General features: G+C 51.3%; 1 protein-coding gene across 1 annotated transcript in view; it reads left to right on the top strand.

Annotated features, from left to right (window-relative positions):
• Positions 1 to 13710, top strand: part of WDR97 (WD repeat domain 97) — a 305848-nt gene that overhangs the window by 168906 nt on the left and 123232 nt on the right. Inside the window, exon 11 of the mRNA XM_083145263.1 lies at positions 11106 to 11230. Within this exon, the coding sequence (XP_083001389.1) occupies positions 11106 to 11230 (125 nt within the window). The remainder of the gene's footprint in view (positions 1 to 11105; positions 11231 to 13710) is intronic.

The raw sequence follows: 13710 nt of genomic DNA, 5'->3' as shown, positions 1-13710 counted from the left end.
CTGCTCCCATTGCATGTAATATCATGGTATGTGCCGGGGGGGGGGGGGGGGTGATGGAGAAGTACCCCAGTACATGGAGAGGTGCTGGTGTGGGTACCAGTCTTTCTGCTCCCATTGCATGTAATATCATGGTATGTGCCGGGGGGGGGGGGGGGTGGTGATGGAGAAGTACCCCAGTACATGGAGAGGTGCTGGTGTGGGTACCAGTCTTCCTGCTCCCGTTGCATGTAATATCATGGTATGTGCCGGGGGGGGGGGGGGGGTGTGTGTGATGGAGAAGTACCCCAGTACATGGAGAGGTGCTGGTGTGGGTACCAGTCTTCCTGCTCCCATTGCATGTAATATCATGGTATGTGCCGGGGGGGGGGGGGTGTGTGATGGAGAAGTACCCCAGTACATGGAGAGGTGCTGGTGTGGGTACCAGTCTTCCTGCTCCCATTGCATGTAATATCATGGTATGTGCCGGGGGGGGGGGGGGGGGGGGTGATGGAGAAGTACCCCAGTACATGGAGAGGTGCTGGTGTGGGTACCAGTCTTCCTGCTCCCGTTGCATGTAATATCATGGTATGTGCCGGGGGGGGGGGGGGGTGATGGAGAAGTACCCCAGTACATGGAGAGGTGCTAGTGTGGGTACCAGTCTTCCTGCTCCCATTGCATGTAATATCATGGTATGTGCCGGGGGGGGGGGGGGGGGGGGTGATGGAGAAGTACCCCAGTACATGGAGAGGTGCTGGTGTGGGTACCAGTCTTCCTGCTCCCATGTAATATCATGGTATGTGCCGGGGGGGGTGGGTGATGGAGAAGTACCCCAGTACATGGAGAGGTGCTGGTGTGGGTACCAGTCTTCCTGCTCCCATTGCATGTAATATCATGGTATGTGCCGGGGGGGGGGGGGGGGGTGTGTGTGATGGAGAAGTACCCCAGTACATGGAGAGGTGCTGGTGTGGGTACCAGTCTTCCTGCTCCCATTGCATGTAATATCATGGTATGTGCCCGGGGGGGGGGGGGGGGGGGGGGTGATGGAGAAGTACCCCAGTACATGGAGAGGTGCTGGTGTGGGTACCAGTCTTCCTGCTCCCATTGCATGTAATATCATGGTATGTGCCGGGGGGGGGGGGTGATGGAGAAGTACCCCAGTACATGGAGAGGTGCTGGTGTGGTACTAGTCTTCCTGCTCCCATTGCATGTAATGTCATGGTATGTGCCGGGGGGGGGGGGGGGGTGATGGAGAAGTACCCCAGTACATGGAGAGGTGCTGGTGTGGGTACCAGTCTTTCTGCTCCCATTGCATGTAATATCATGGTATGTGCCGGGGGGGGGGGTGATGGAGAAGTACCGCAGTACATGGAGAGGTGCTGGTGTGGGTACCAGTCTTCCTGCTCCCATTGCATGTAATATCATGGTATGTGCCGGGGGGGGGGGGGGTGATGGAGAAGTACCCCAGTACATGGAGAGGTGCTGGTGTGGGTACCAGTCTTCCTGCTCCCATTGCATGTAATATCATGGTATGTGCCGGGGGGGGTGATGGAGAAGTACCCCAGTACATGGAGAGGTGCTGGTGTGGTACCAGTCTTCCTGCTCCCGTTGCATGTAATATCATGGTATGTGCCGGGGGGGGGGGGGTGATGGAGAAGTACCCCAGTACATGGAGAGGTGCTAGTGTGGGTACCAGTCTTCCTGCTCCCATTGCATGTAATATCATGGTATATGCCGGGGGGGGGGGGGGGGGGGGTGATGGAGAAGTACCCCAGTACATGGAGAGGTGCTGGTGTGGGTACCAGTCTTCCTGCTCCCATGTAATATCATGGTATGTGCCGGGGGGGGGGTGATGGAGAAGTACCCCAGTACATGGAGAGGTGCTGGTGTGGGTACCAGTCTTCCTGCTCCCATTGCATGTAATATCATGGTATGTGCCGGGGGGGGGGGGGGGGTGTGTGTGATGGAGAAGTACCCCAGTACATGGAGAGGTGCTGGTGTGGGTACCAGTCTTCCTGCTCCCATTGCATGTAATATCATAGTATGTGCCCGGGGGGGGGGGGGGGGGTGATGGAGAAGTACCCCAGTACATGGAGAGGTGCTGGTGTGGGTACCAGTCTTCCTGCTCCCATTGCATGTAATATCATGGTATGTGCCGGGGGGGGGGGGGGTGATGGAGAAGTACCCCAGTACATGGAGAGGTGCTGGTGTGGTACTAGTCTTCCTGCTCCCATTGCATGTAATATCATGGTATGTGCCGGGGGGGGGGGGGGGGGGGTGATGGAGAAGTACCCCAGTACATGGAGAGGTGCTGGTGTGGGTACCAGTCTTTCTGCTCCCATTGCATGTAATATCATGGTATGTGCCGGGGGGGGGGGGGGGTGATGGAGAAGTACCGCAGTACATGGAGAGGTGCTGGTGTGGGTACCAGTCTTCCTGCTCCCATTGCATGTAATATCATGGTATGTGCCGGGGGGGGGTGATGGAGAAGTACCCCAGTACATGGAGAGGTGCTGGTGTGGTACCAGTCTTCCTGCTCCCGTTGCATGTAATATCATGGTATGTGCCGGGGGGGGGGGGGGGTGATGGAGAAGTACCCCAGTACATGGAGAGGTGCTGGTGTGGGTACCAGTCTTCCTGCTCCCATTGCATGTAATATCATGGTATGTGCCGGGGGGGGGGGGTGATGGAGAAGTACCCCAGTACATGGAGAGGTGCTGGTGTGGGTACCAGTCTTCCTGCTCCCGTTGCATGTAATATCATGGTATGTGCCGGGGGGGGGGGGGGGGTGATGGAGAAGTACCCCAGTACATGGAGAGGTGCTAGTGTGGGTACCAGTCTTCCTGCTCCCATTGCATGTAATATCATGGTATGTGCCGGGGGGGGGGGGGTGATGGAGAAGTACCCCAGTACATGGAGAGGTGCTGGTGTGGGTACCTTCCCATGTAATATCATGGTATGTGCCGGGGGGGGGGGGGTGATGGAGAAGTACCCCAGTACATGGAGAGGGGCTGGTGTGGGTACCAGTCTTCCTGCTCCCATTGCATGTAATATCATGGTATGTGCCGGGGGGGGGGGGGGTGATGGAGAAGTACCCCAGTACATGGAGAGGTGCTGGTGTGGGTACCAGTCTTCCTGCTCCCATTGCATGTAATATCATGGTATGTGCCGGGGGGGGGGGGGTGATGGAGAAGTACCCCAGTACATGGAGAGGTGCTGGTGTGGGTACCAGTCTTCCTGCTCCCGTTGCATGTAATATCATGGTATGTGCCGGGGGGGGGGGGGTGATGGAGAAGTACCCCAGTACATGGAGAGGTGCTGGTGTGGGTACCAGTCTTCCTGCTCCCATGTAATATCATGGTATGTGCCGGGGGGGGGGGGTGATGGAGAAGTACCCCAGTACATGGAGAGGTGCTGGTGTGGGTACCAGTCTTCCTGCTCCCATTGCATGTAATATCATGGTATGTGCCGGGGGGGGGGGGGGTGATGGAGAAGTACCCCAGTACATGGAGAGGTGCTAGTGTGGGTACCAGTCTTCCTGCTCCCATTGCATGTAATATCATGGTATGTGCCGGGGGGGGGGGGGGGGGTGATGGAGAAGTACCGCAGTACATGGAGAGGTGCTAGTGTGGGTACCAGTCTTCCTGCTCCCATTGCATGTAATATCATGGTATGTGCCGGGGGGGGGGGGGGGGTGATGGAGAAGTACCGCAGTACATGGAGAGGTGCTGGTGTGGGTACCAGTCTTCCTGCTCCCATTGCATGTAATATCATGGTATGTGCCGGGGGGGGGGGGGGGGTGATGGAGAAGTACCCCAGTACATGGAGAGGTGCTGGTGTGGGTACCTGTCTTCCTGCTCCCATTGCATGTAATATCATGGTATGTGCCGGGGGGGGGGGGTGATGTTAAAGTACCCCAGTACATGGAGAGGTGCTGGTGTGGGTACCAGTCTTCCTGCTCCCATTGCATGTAATATCATGGTATGTGCCCGGGGGGGGGGGGGGGGGTGATGGAGAAGTACCCCAGTACATGGAGAGGTGCTAGTGTGGGTACCAGTCTTCCTGCTCCCATTGCATGTAATATCATGGTATGTGCCGGGGGGGGGGGGGGGGGGGGTGATGGAGAAGTACCCCAGTACATGGAGAGGTGCTAGTGTGGGTACTAGTCTTCCTGCTCCCATTGCATGTAATATCATGGTATGTGCCGGGGGGGGGGGGGTGATGGAGAAGTACCCCAGTACATGGAGAGGTGCTGGTGTGGGTACCAGTCTTCCTGCTCCCATTGCATGTAATATCATGGTATGTGCCGGGGGGGGGGGGGGGGGGGGGATGGAGAAGTACCCAGTACATGGAGAGGTGCTGGTGTGGGTACTAGTCTTCCTGCTCCCATTGCATGTAATATCATGGTATGTGCCGGGGGGGGGGGGGGGGGGGGGGGGTGTGATGGAGAAGTACCCCAGTACATGCAGAGGTGCTGGTGTGGGTACCAGTCTTCCTGCTCCCATTGCATGTAATATCATGGTATGTGCCGGGGGGGGGGGGGGGGTGATGGAGAAGTACCCCAGTACATGGAGAGGTGCTGGTGTGGGTACCAGTCTTCCTGCTCCCATTGCATGTAATATCATGGTATGTGCCGGGGGGGGGGGGTGATGGAGAAGTACCCCAGTACATGGAGAGGTGCTGGTGTGGGTACCAGTCTTCCTGCTCCCATTGCATGTAATATCATGGTATGTGCCGGGGGGGGGGGGGGGGGGGTGATGGAGAAGTACCCCAGTACATGGAGAGGTGCTGGTGTGGGTACCAGTCTTCCTGCTCCCATTGCATGTAATATCATGGTATGTGCCGGGGGGGGGGGGGTGATGGAGAAGTACCCCAGTACACGGAGAGGTGCTGGTGTGGTACTAGTCTTCCCTGCTCCCATTGCATGTAATATCATGGTATGTGCCGGGGGGGGGGGGGGGGTGATGGAGAAGTACCCCAGTACATGGAGAGGTGCTAGTGTGGGTACCAGTCTTCCTGCTCCCATTGCATGTAATATCATGGTATGTGCCGGGGGGGGGGGGGGGGGTGATGGAGAAGTACCCCAGTACATGGAGAGGTGCTGGTGTGGGTACCAGTCTTCCTGCTCCCATTGCATGTAATATCATGGTATGTGCCGGGAGGGGGGGGGGTGAGGGAGAAGTACCCCAGTACATGCAGAGGTGCTGGTGTGGGTACCAGTCTTCCTGCTCCCATTGCATGTAATATCATGGTATGTGCCGGGGGGGGGGTGATGGAGAAGTACCCCAGTACATGGAGAGGTGCTAGTGTGGGTACCAGTCTTCCTGCTCCCATTGCATGTAATATCATGGTATGTGCCGGGGGGGGTGATGGAGAAGTACCCCAGTACATGCAGAGGTGCTGGTGTGGGTACCAGTCTTCCTGCTCCCATTGCATGTAATATCATGGTATGTGCCGGGGGGGGGGGGGGGTGATGGAGAAGTACCCCAGTACATGGAGAGGTGCTGGTGTGGTACCAGTCTTCCTGCTCCCATTGCATGTAATATCATGGTATGTGCCGGGGGGGGGGGGGGGGGTGGTGATGGAGAAGTACCCCAGTACATGCAGAGGTGCTGGTGTGGGTACCAGTCTTCCTGCTCCCATTGCATGTAATATCATGGTATGTGCCGGGGGGGGGGGGGGGGTGTGATGTTGAAGTACCCCAGTACATGGAGAGGTGCTAGTGTGGGTACTAGTCTTCCTGCTCCCATTGCATGTAATATCATGGTATGTGCCGGGGGGGGGGGGGGGGGGTGATGGAGAAGTACCCCAGTACATGGAGAGGTGCTGGTGTGGGTACCAGTCTTCCTGCTCCCATTGCATGTAATATCATGGTATGTGCCGGGGGGGGGGGGGGGGGTGATAGAGAAGTACCCCAGTACACGGAGAGGTGCTGGTGTGGGTACCAGTCTTCCTGCTCCCATTGCATGTAATATCATGGTATGTGCCGGGGGGGGGGGGGGGGGGGTGATGGAGAAGTACCCCAGTACATGGAGAGGTGCTGGTGTGGTACCAGTCCTCCTGCTCCCATTGCATGTAATATCATGGTATGTGCCGGGGGGGGGGGGGGGGGGTGATAGAGAAGTACCCCAGTACATGAAGAGGTGCTGGTGTGGTACTAGTCTTCCCTGCTCCCTGTGTGATGGGGAGATGGGGTACTGGCACTGGGTTAATGCACTTGGTTGGTAAATACCCATCATGGTGCAGAAGTTTGTTCAACCTTTAGTTATATAAATCCCAAGAGAGGGGCAGGATCAGAGGGAGGGGCAGGATCACTGGGCTGGGCACTCAGCCAAGGATGTAAGGGGCAGTTACACCAGTGGTTCCTAGCCTCGCTCCACAGTTTCCTGACATGTTCTAAAGGGGCAGCAGCGGAGTAAGTACTAAGGGCTGACGCCGACACCGTACAGACAAAAGCCATGCTGCACACAGTACTTAATAATGGACAGGATTGTGTCTATTCACACGGGACGGTCACGGCCCGGCCACCCGGTTGCAGCCGTATGTCACCACTGGAAAGGACTGCTACCGGGCTGTGGCCATACCGACCATTATAAACTTCTGTGCACGGCTTCTTGGCCATGTGAAAGGGGCCTAAGCCTTTGTATTATTACTGTACATTGTATGTACTAATATGTAACTCTCATACAGTAGTGGTAACCCTTCCCCACAAACCTGGACACAGACTCCTCCCCGGAATCAGATTGCACACCTTGTGTTTCCAGAACTGGAGAGGGATTGCATGATCCCTCTCATGGGAATGTGTCAATAGGTATTAAGTGGTTTATACCATCTAAGGAACTAACCAGGCCAAGTATGGCACACATGTCCCCATTATGAGCACCCCGGGTTCATGTGTGCGTTTACTTTCGCCTCTTGCTCCTTTCCGCCTTGATAAAGGCAGCGTCTACAGCGCTGCATGGCGCCCCGGGGTCACACGGCTCTTGGATCACACAGTAAGCATGCAATAGTACAACGGCACCTTTATTACATACACCCTAATTCTAGATGTAAACCCTAACCACACTATGTATATATATATATATATATATATATATGTATATGTGTGTGTGTGACAAGGATCACAAACACAGGGTCTCAGATGATGACTTGGTAGTTTATTCTCATCAGCAGGTACAACGTGGGTGCCAGACGCGGTCCCGACAGTCGGGATCCCGACTGGTAAAACGCTGACAGACAGGTGCCCGGCGGCCACCCGCTATTTTCCCTTGTGGAGGCCCACGGAGAGCACAGCGAGCCCGCAAGGTGCTTTGTTGCGCTCACCATGCTGTCTGAGTCTGGGCAGATGGGATCCCGATGTCGGGCTAATGACTGTCGGGATCCAGACTGTTGGAACCCTATACCACAACCGTACAACATAGCAGGTGACATTTATGTGCAGTTGGTATCATAGGCAGTAGCATACAGGCATAGCAGACTCTTATAAGGCTCCAATGGTCCCTAATCTAATCCACACCCCTGGCCTATCACTCGGGCAGATAGTCCACCATGGAGAGCAAGGAGACAATGCCATGTCAAGCCTTAAATCAGGACATCCCAGGTGCTGCTGATTACACCTGGGCTTCTGCTACTCCTAACAAAACCTGGTCTGGATCCTCCACCTTATTCTTATGTGGGGTAATGCTGACTCTGCCACACTCTTCCTCCCTTAGCTTCAACCACCATAGTGAAGCTACTCAATTTTCAGGTGAGCTCTCAGCCTCACCCACCCCTACTTGTGTCATCCGCCTGGGTACACAGTCCTCCAACACTTTCCAGAGGTCGCTCACCTTGCCTTCTTCCTCCTCCTTCATCATAGGGTTGCTTGGAGGCTCAGGACCAACAAACCTCCTGGACAGGGCATCGGCATTGAGGTGCGGTTTCCCCAGATGATGCCTTAACTCAAATTTAAATGGCTGCAAGGTCAAAAACCAACGGGTCACCTAAGCATTCACCTCTTTGTATGCATCCACTGTAAAGGTGCATGGTCTGTGACCAACAAAAACTCTCGCCCCAATAAATAATATCTTAGTGACTCAACTGCCCACTTATTGGCCAAGTGCTTCTACTCAACAGGTGAGTACTTGTGCTCTCTGGGCAATAATTTACGGCTAAGGTAGAGGATGGGCTTCTCCTCTCCATCTACCTCCTGGGAAAGGACTGCTCCTAATCCTGTCCCAGAGGCATCAATCTGCAACACAAATTGTTTTCTAAAGTCAGGAGTTGCAAGACCGGCTCAATACACAAAGCTCTTCTTAAATCCTGCCAAGCAGTTTCCACTGCTCTAGACCACATTATTTTGTTTCTTAAAACATTCTGTTAGTGGAGCCACTCTAGCGGCGAAATCTCGACTTAACCGGCGATAATTTGCCACCAGACCGAGAAATGTGACTTACATTAAGTTTTTAGACCATTTTAGGACTGCTTCTACCTTACTAGGCTGAGGTTTACATAAGAGAGAGAAAGAAAATCAGTTCAATTAGACGCACTCCCCTATTCACACTGTCACCGAGTGACTAAAATTATGTCATATCTTTATTAAATGTTTCAAACAAAATTTTTTCCTACAGGTCACATTATTTATAGTGGTAATTGTAAACTTGTATTCAATAATGTTTTAACCCGATAATAAATTGCCCTGTGTCAGGGATTATAAAGGCGAAAATATTAAAATCAGAAAGATGATAGATCTAGAGAAAAAGAGATTTTTGAAAGATTAAAATAGTTCTCTGTTAGCCGTAGGTCTAGAGTATTTTCTGCTTTTGATGCAGATAAAGTATCAGTGCAAGTGTAGGTAATAAAGGGGTTCTATTCCCAACTTGGTAACCAGTGTCTTTTATATTGCGTGTTCATGAGATGTGTTATGATTTTAGACACATCAATTTCATATAATATAATTCTTGTGTGCAGCGTGATTGCTTTGTTTCAAATATACGTATGCATATACAGCGAGGTTAGTACCAGTCCCTTCAGAGGTACATACAGCTAATATCATGTGAGAGTAAATGGGGGAGTGGGTAGTGGCCTGCCGTATAGCCTGGTAAACTACCTCTCAATTCCTGTAAATTTGACTCAATAATCACATGTATGTTAGTACAAGCCGAGTTCATTCTTCATTGTACATATATATGTAATAAATCAGATGTATCATATACCACTTGCGGTTAGGGAAATGGTCCTCCTTATTTTAGCATATGCTTGTGCCCAATTCTAGTGATTGAGCTACACACAATACGCTGGTCTAGCGTTTTTGGATATATTTCATGCAAGCCACCTGCTCCTCAAATACAGTGCACAACATTCCAGGGGTTATGCGAGTATTATTCTCGCCAATATTCCCAAAAGATTTTGATATAAGTTCTGCAGGAGGTAATTCTGTCAGAATCTTTTGCCATGCGTATTGGGGATTCCACACTTGTAAGCTGTTATATTGGCTCAGCATAAATTAACGTCCACATGTATATATTGGGGATTGTATAAGTTTGCGCTTGTCCAATGTTACACGTCTAATCACATATCAGATATCACCAGTCTCTTGTGTCCCGTAGCGTTATGTAGGCTGTGGGCGAAATTCTGTCACTCAGCCAGGTATGGGTGCAAGTACACCTCACTTCCCCCCATATATGTACACAAAGGTGAGTATTATACCAGACCCCTTAGGGTTTAATGTGGACAAGAAAAAAGAAGATAGAGGCAGCGCTGTGCAAAATCACTTTTACTTATTTATTAAAAAGATTTATAAGAACACTTTTAAAATAGTTTGGTAACTGTATGTCGACAATCTTGAACAGCCATAAACATTCCTACAGCATAATAAACACATAACCCCCGTTTAACTGATTAGTAAACATATGGTTAATTGCATTACCTCCTTAAGGAAGCCGCTGAGATTCGTTTAGGCGGAGAAACGCGTAGAGGAGAGCGGGGACTTTGGTTGGCAGCCATTTCTACAGGACCGGTGGAGAACCTTTGATATGACCACAATCATCTGGAAAGCACCAGTGGTCGGAGTGTGACACCGAGGTCTGTAAGCCACTTCCCCCATCCAGCAGCTGAAAAACTATAAGTATACAAATTCTAAAACCATGTGCACATAGGTGGGACTGGACTGAGCTAACATTAACCTACTAACCCATTTGATTATAATGGAGTGATCACAGAAGAAAACAACCTCTTACAAAAGTTCTGCATGCATGCAATTAACCATATGTTTACTAATCAGTTAAACGGGGGTTATGTGTTTATTATGCTGTAGGAATGTTTATGGCTGTTCAAGATTGTCGACATACAGTTACCAAACTATTTTAAAAGTGTTCTTATAAATCTTTTTAATAAATAAGTAAAAGTGATTTTGCACAGCGCTGCCTCTATCTTCTTTTTGCTTGTCCATACTAAGGGAGGCGGAGCCATTGATTTAACTGCTGGGACCCGAGTTCTGTGCTTCGGTATTCGCACGTATCCTGACCTGGCTTTATTCAGCTTTCCCAGTGGCAGGTGCCACTCAATCACCACTGCCAACTACACAAATGTCTGGGGGTCTGGCCAAAGGGCCCACTGCTGCACCAAGCGGTCTAACACCCACATAACCTGGTCCAGTGCGACTATCTCCACAATCCTCACTGCCTGCAACCAGGTCCCTTGCCAGCCGGGCTAGTTTGGCGAGCAGAACCCGGTGAGGTTATTAATAAATAAATAATATTGTTCAGGAAAATCATATAGTGTGTACTTGGCATAAGATTTCAGGTACTTCTGCACTTACAAGTCCTTTCGCTGGTATTGTAGCGTCCTGATTGCCCAATGGTAGCACCAGAGGATGGAGATTGGACTGCTTGGAGGTCATGTAATTCCAGTGGGTGATCCTAGCTGGGGAATGGTGGCGCGCATATCAGTTGGGGGTGGGTTGATGGTATAGAGCTGCTCTAATGTGTAGTGGTGATGACGGTGACATTGCAGAGCTGCACTCGGTGGGCATCTCAGTGGCATTAGCCCAATAGTGACAGCATCTTGGTGCACCCCTGTTGTAAGCCAATAAGTGGAAGATGTCTCATTATATTCCAGGGATCTCACTATGGGCTACTCCTCTCTCATAGGTAATATGCATGGAGCCCCCATCAACCATTGCAGATCCCCCAGTTCCTGTGCTAGAGGCAGATATGCGCTCTCTCTCCAAGGATGATAGAAAGAGGATCACTCAGCCGCACTGCATGCTACCCAGGTACTAATGCTGCTATTTCATCTGCCTGTCCCTCTCTGCCTGCTCTGCCTCGTGTGTCCATCTCTGCCTGCTCTGCCTTGTTTCCCTCTCACTGCCTGCTCTGCCTCATGTTCCTGCCTCTGCCTCGTGTTTCCCTCTCTGCCTGCCCTACCGTGTGCTTCCCTTTCTGCCTGCCCTGCCTCATGTTCCTGTCTCTTCCTGCTCTGCCTTGTTTCCCTTTCACTGCCTGCTCTGCCCTGTGTTTCCCTCTCTCTGCCTGCTCTGCCCTGTGTTTCCCTCTCTGCCTGCCCTACCATGTGTTTCTCTTTCTGCCTGCACTGCCTCATATTCCTGTCTCTTCCTGCCCTGCCTTGTGTCTCTCTCACTGCCTGCTGTACCTCATGTTACCTTCTGACTGCCTGCTCTGCCTCGTGTTTCCCTCTCTGCCTGCCCTACTGCGTGTTTCCCCTTTTGCCTGCCCTGCCTCATGTTCCTGTCTCTTCCTGCTCTGCATTGTTTCCCTTTCACTGCCTGCTCTGCCCTGTGTTTCCCTCTCTCTGCCTGCCTTGCCTTGTGTTTCCCTCTGACTGCTTTCCCTGCCTTGTGTTTTCTTCTCTCTGCCTGCTCTGCCTCTCTCACTTCCTCCCCTGCCTTGTGTCTCTCTCACTGCCTAATGTACCTCGTGTTTCCTTCTGACTGCTCTGCCTCCTGTGTATCTCTCCCTCTCTCTCACTTCCTGCCCAGGGTTTGTTTGGTACGGATGTTCTGATGTGTCACTGTATTGCGGTCACCAGGGTTTATGTTTGGTACTGATGCTCTGGTGTGTCACTCTATGGCGGTCACCAGGGTTTATGTTTGGTACTGATGCTCTGGTGTGTCACTGTATGGCGGTGTGTTTATGTTAGGTTATGATGCTCTGGTGTGTCACTGTACGGCGGTCACCAGGTTTTGTTTGGTACTGATGCTCTGGTGTCACTGTATGGCGGTCACCAGGGTTTATGTTTGGTACTGATGCTCTGGTGTGTCACTGTATGGCGGTCACCAGGGTTTATGTTTGGTACTGATGCTCTGGTGTATCACTGTATGGCGGTCACCAGGGTTTATGTTTGGTACTGATGTTCTGGTGTGTCACTGTATGGCGGTAACCATGGTTTATGTTAGGTGATAATGTTCTGGTCTGTCACTGTATGGCTATCACCAGGGTTTATGTTAGGTGATAATGTTCTGGTGTATCACTGTATGGTGGTCACCAGGGTTTTTGTTTGGTACTGATGTTCTGGTGTATCACTGTATGGCAGTCACCAGGGTTTTTGTTTGGTACTGATGTTCTGGTGTATCACTGTATGGCAGTCACCAGGGTTTTTGTTTGGTACTGATGTTCTGGTGTATCACTGTATGGCGGTCACCAGGGTTTATGTTTGGTACTGATGTTCTGGTGTATCACTGTATGGCGGTCACCAGGGTTTATGTTTGGTACTGATGTTCTGGTGTATCACTGTATGGCGGTCACCAGGGTTTATGTTTGTTACTGATGTTCTGGTGTGTCACTGTATGGCGGTCACCAGGGTTTATGCTTGGTACTGATGTTCTGGTGTATCACTGTATGGTGGTCACCAGTGTTTATGTTTGGTACTGATGTTCTGGTGTATCACTGTATGGCGGTCACCAGGGTTTATGCTTGGTACTGATGTCCTGGTGTATCACTGTATGGCGGTCACCAGGGTTTATGTTTGGTACTGATGTCCTGGTGTATCACTGTATGGTGGTCACCAGGGTTTATGTTTGGTACTGATGTTCTGGTGTATCACTGTATGGCGGTCACCAGGGTTTTTGTTTGGTACTGATGTCCTGGTGTATCACTGTATGGCGGTCACCAGGGTTTATGTTTGGTACTGATGTTCTGGTGTAACACTGTATGGCGGTCACCAGGGTTTATGTTTGTTACTGATGTTCTGGTGTATCACTGTATGGCGGTCACCAGGGTTTATGTTTGTTACTGATGTTCTGGTGTATCACTGTATGGCGGTCACCAGGGTTTATGTTTGGTACTGATTTTCTGGTGTATCACTGTATGGCGGTCACCAGGGTTTATGTTTGTTACTGATGTTCTGGTGTGTCACTGTATGGCGGTCACCAGGGTTTATGCTTGGTACTGATGTTCTGGTGTATCACTGTATGGTGGTCACCAGTGTTTATGTTTGGTACTGATGTTCTGGTGTATCACTGTATGGCGGTCACCAGGGTTTATGCTTGGTACTGATGTCCTGGTGTATCACTGTATGGCGGTCACCAGGGTTTATGTTTGGTACTGATGTCCTGGTGTATCACTGTATGGTGGTCACCAGGGTTTATGTTTGGTACTGATGTTCTGGTGTATCACTGTATGGCGGTCACCAGGGTTTTTGTTTGGTACTGATGTCCTGGTGTATCACTGTATGGCGGTCACCAGGGTTTATGTTTGGTACTGATGTTCTGGTGTATCACTGTATGGTGGTCACCAG

Source organism: Crinia signifera, chromosome 5, assembly GCF_055691185.1.
Source record: "Crinia signifera chromosome 5, ASM5569118v1, whole genome shotgun sequence".
NCBI classification, from domain to species: Eukaryota; Metazoa; Chordata; class Amphibia; order Anura; family Myobatrachidae; genus Crinia; species Crinia signifera.
Note: the sequence above shows the minus strand (reverse complement) of the source record. Positions and strands in the feature narration are given on the sequence as shown.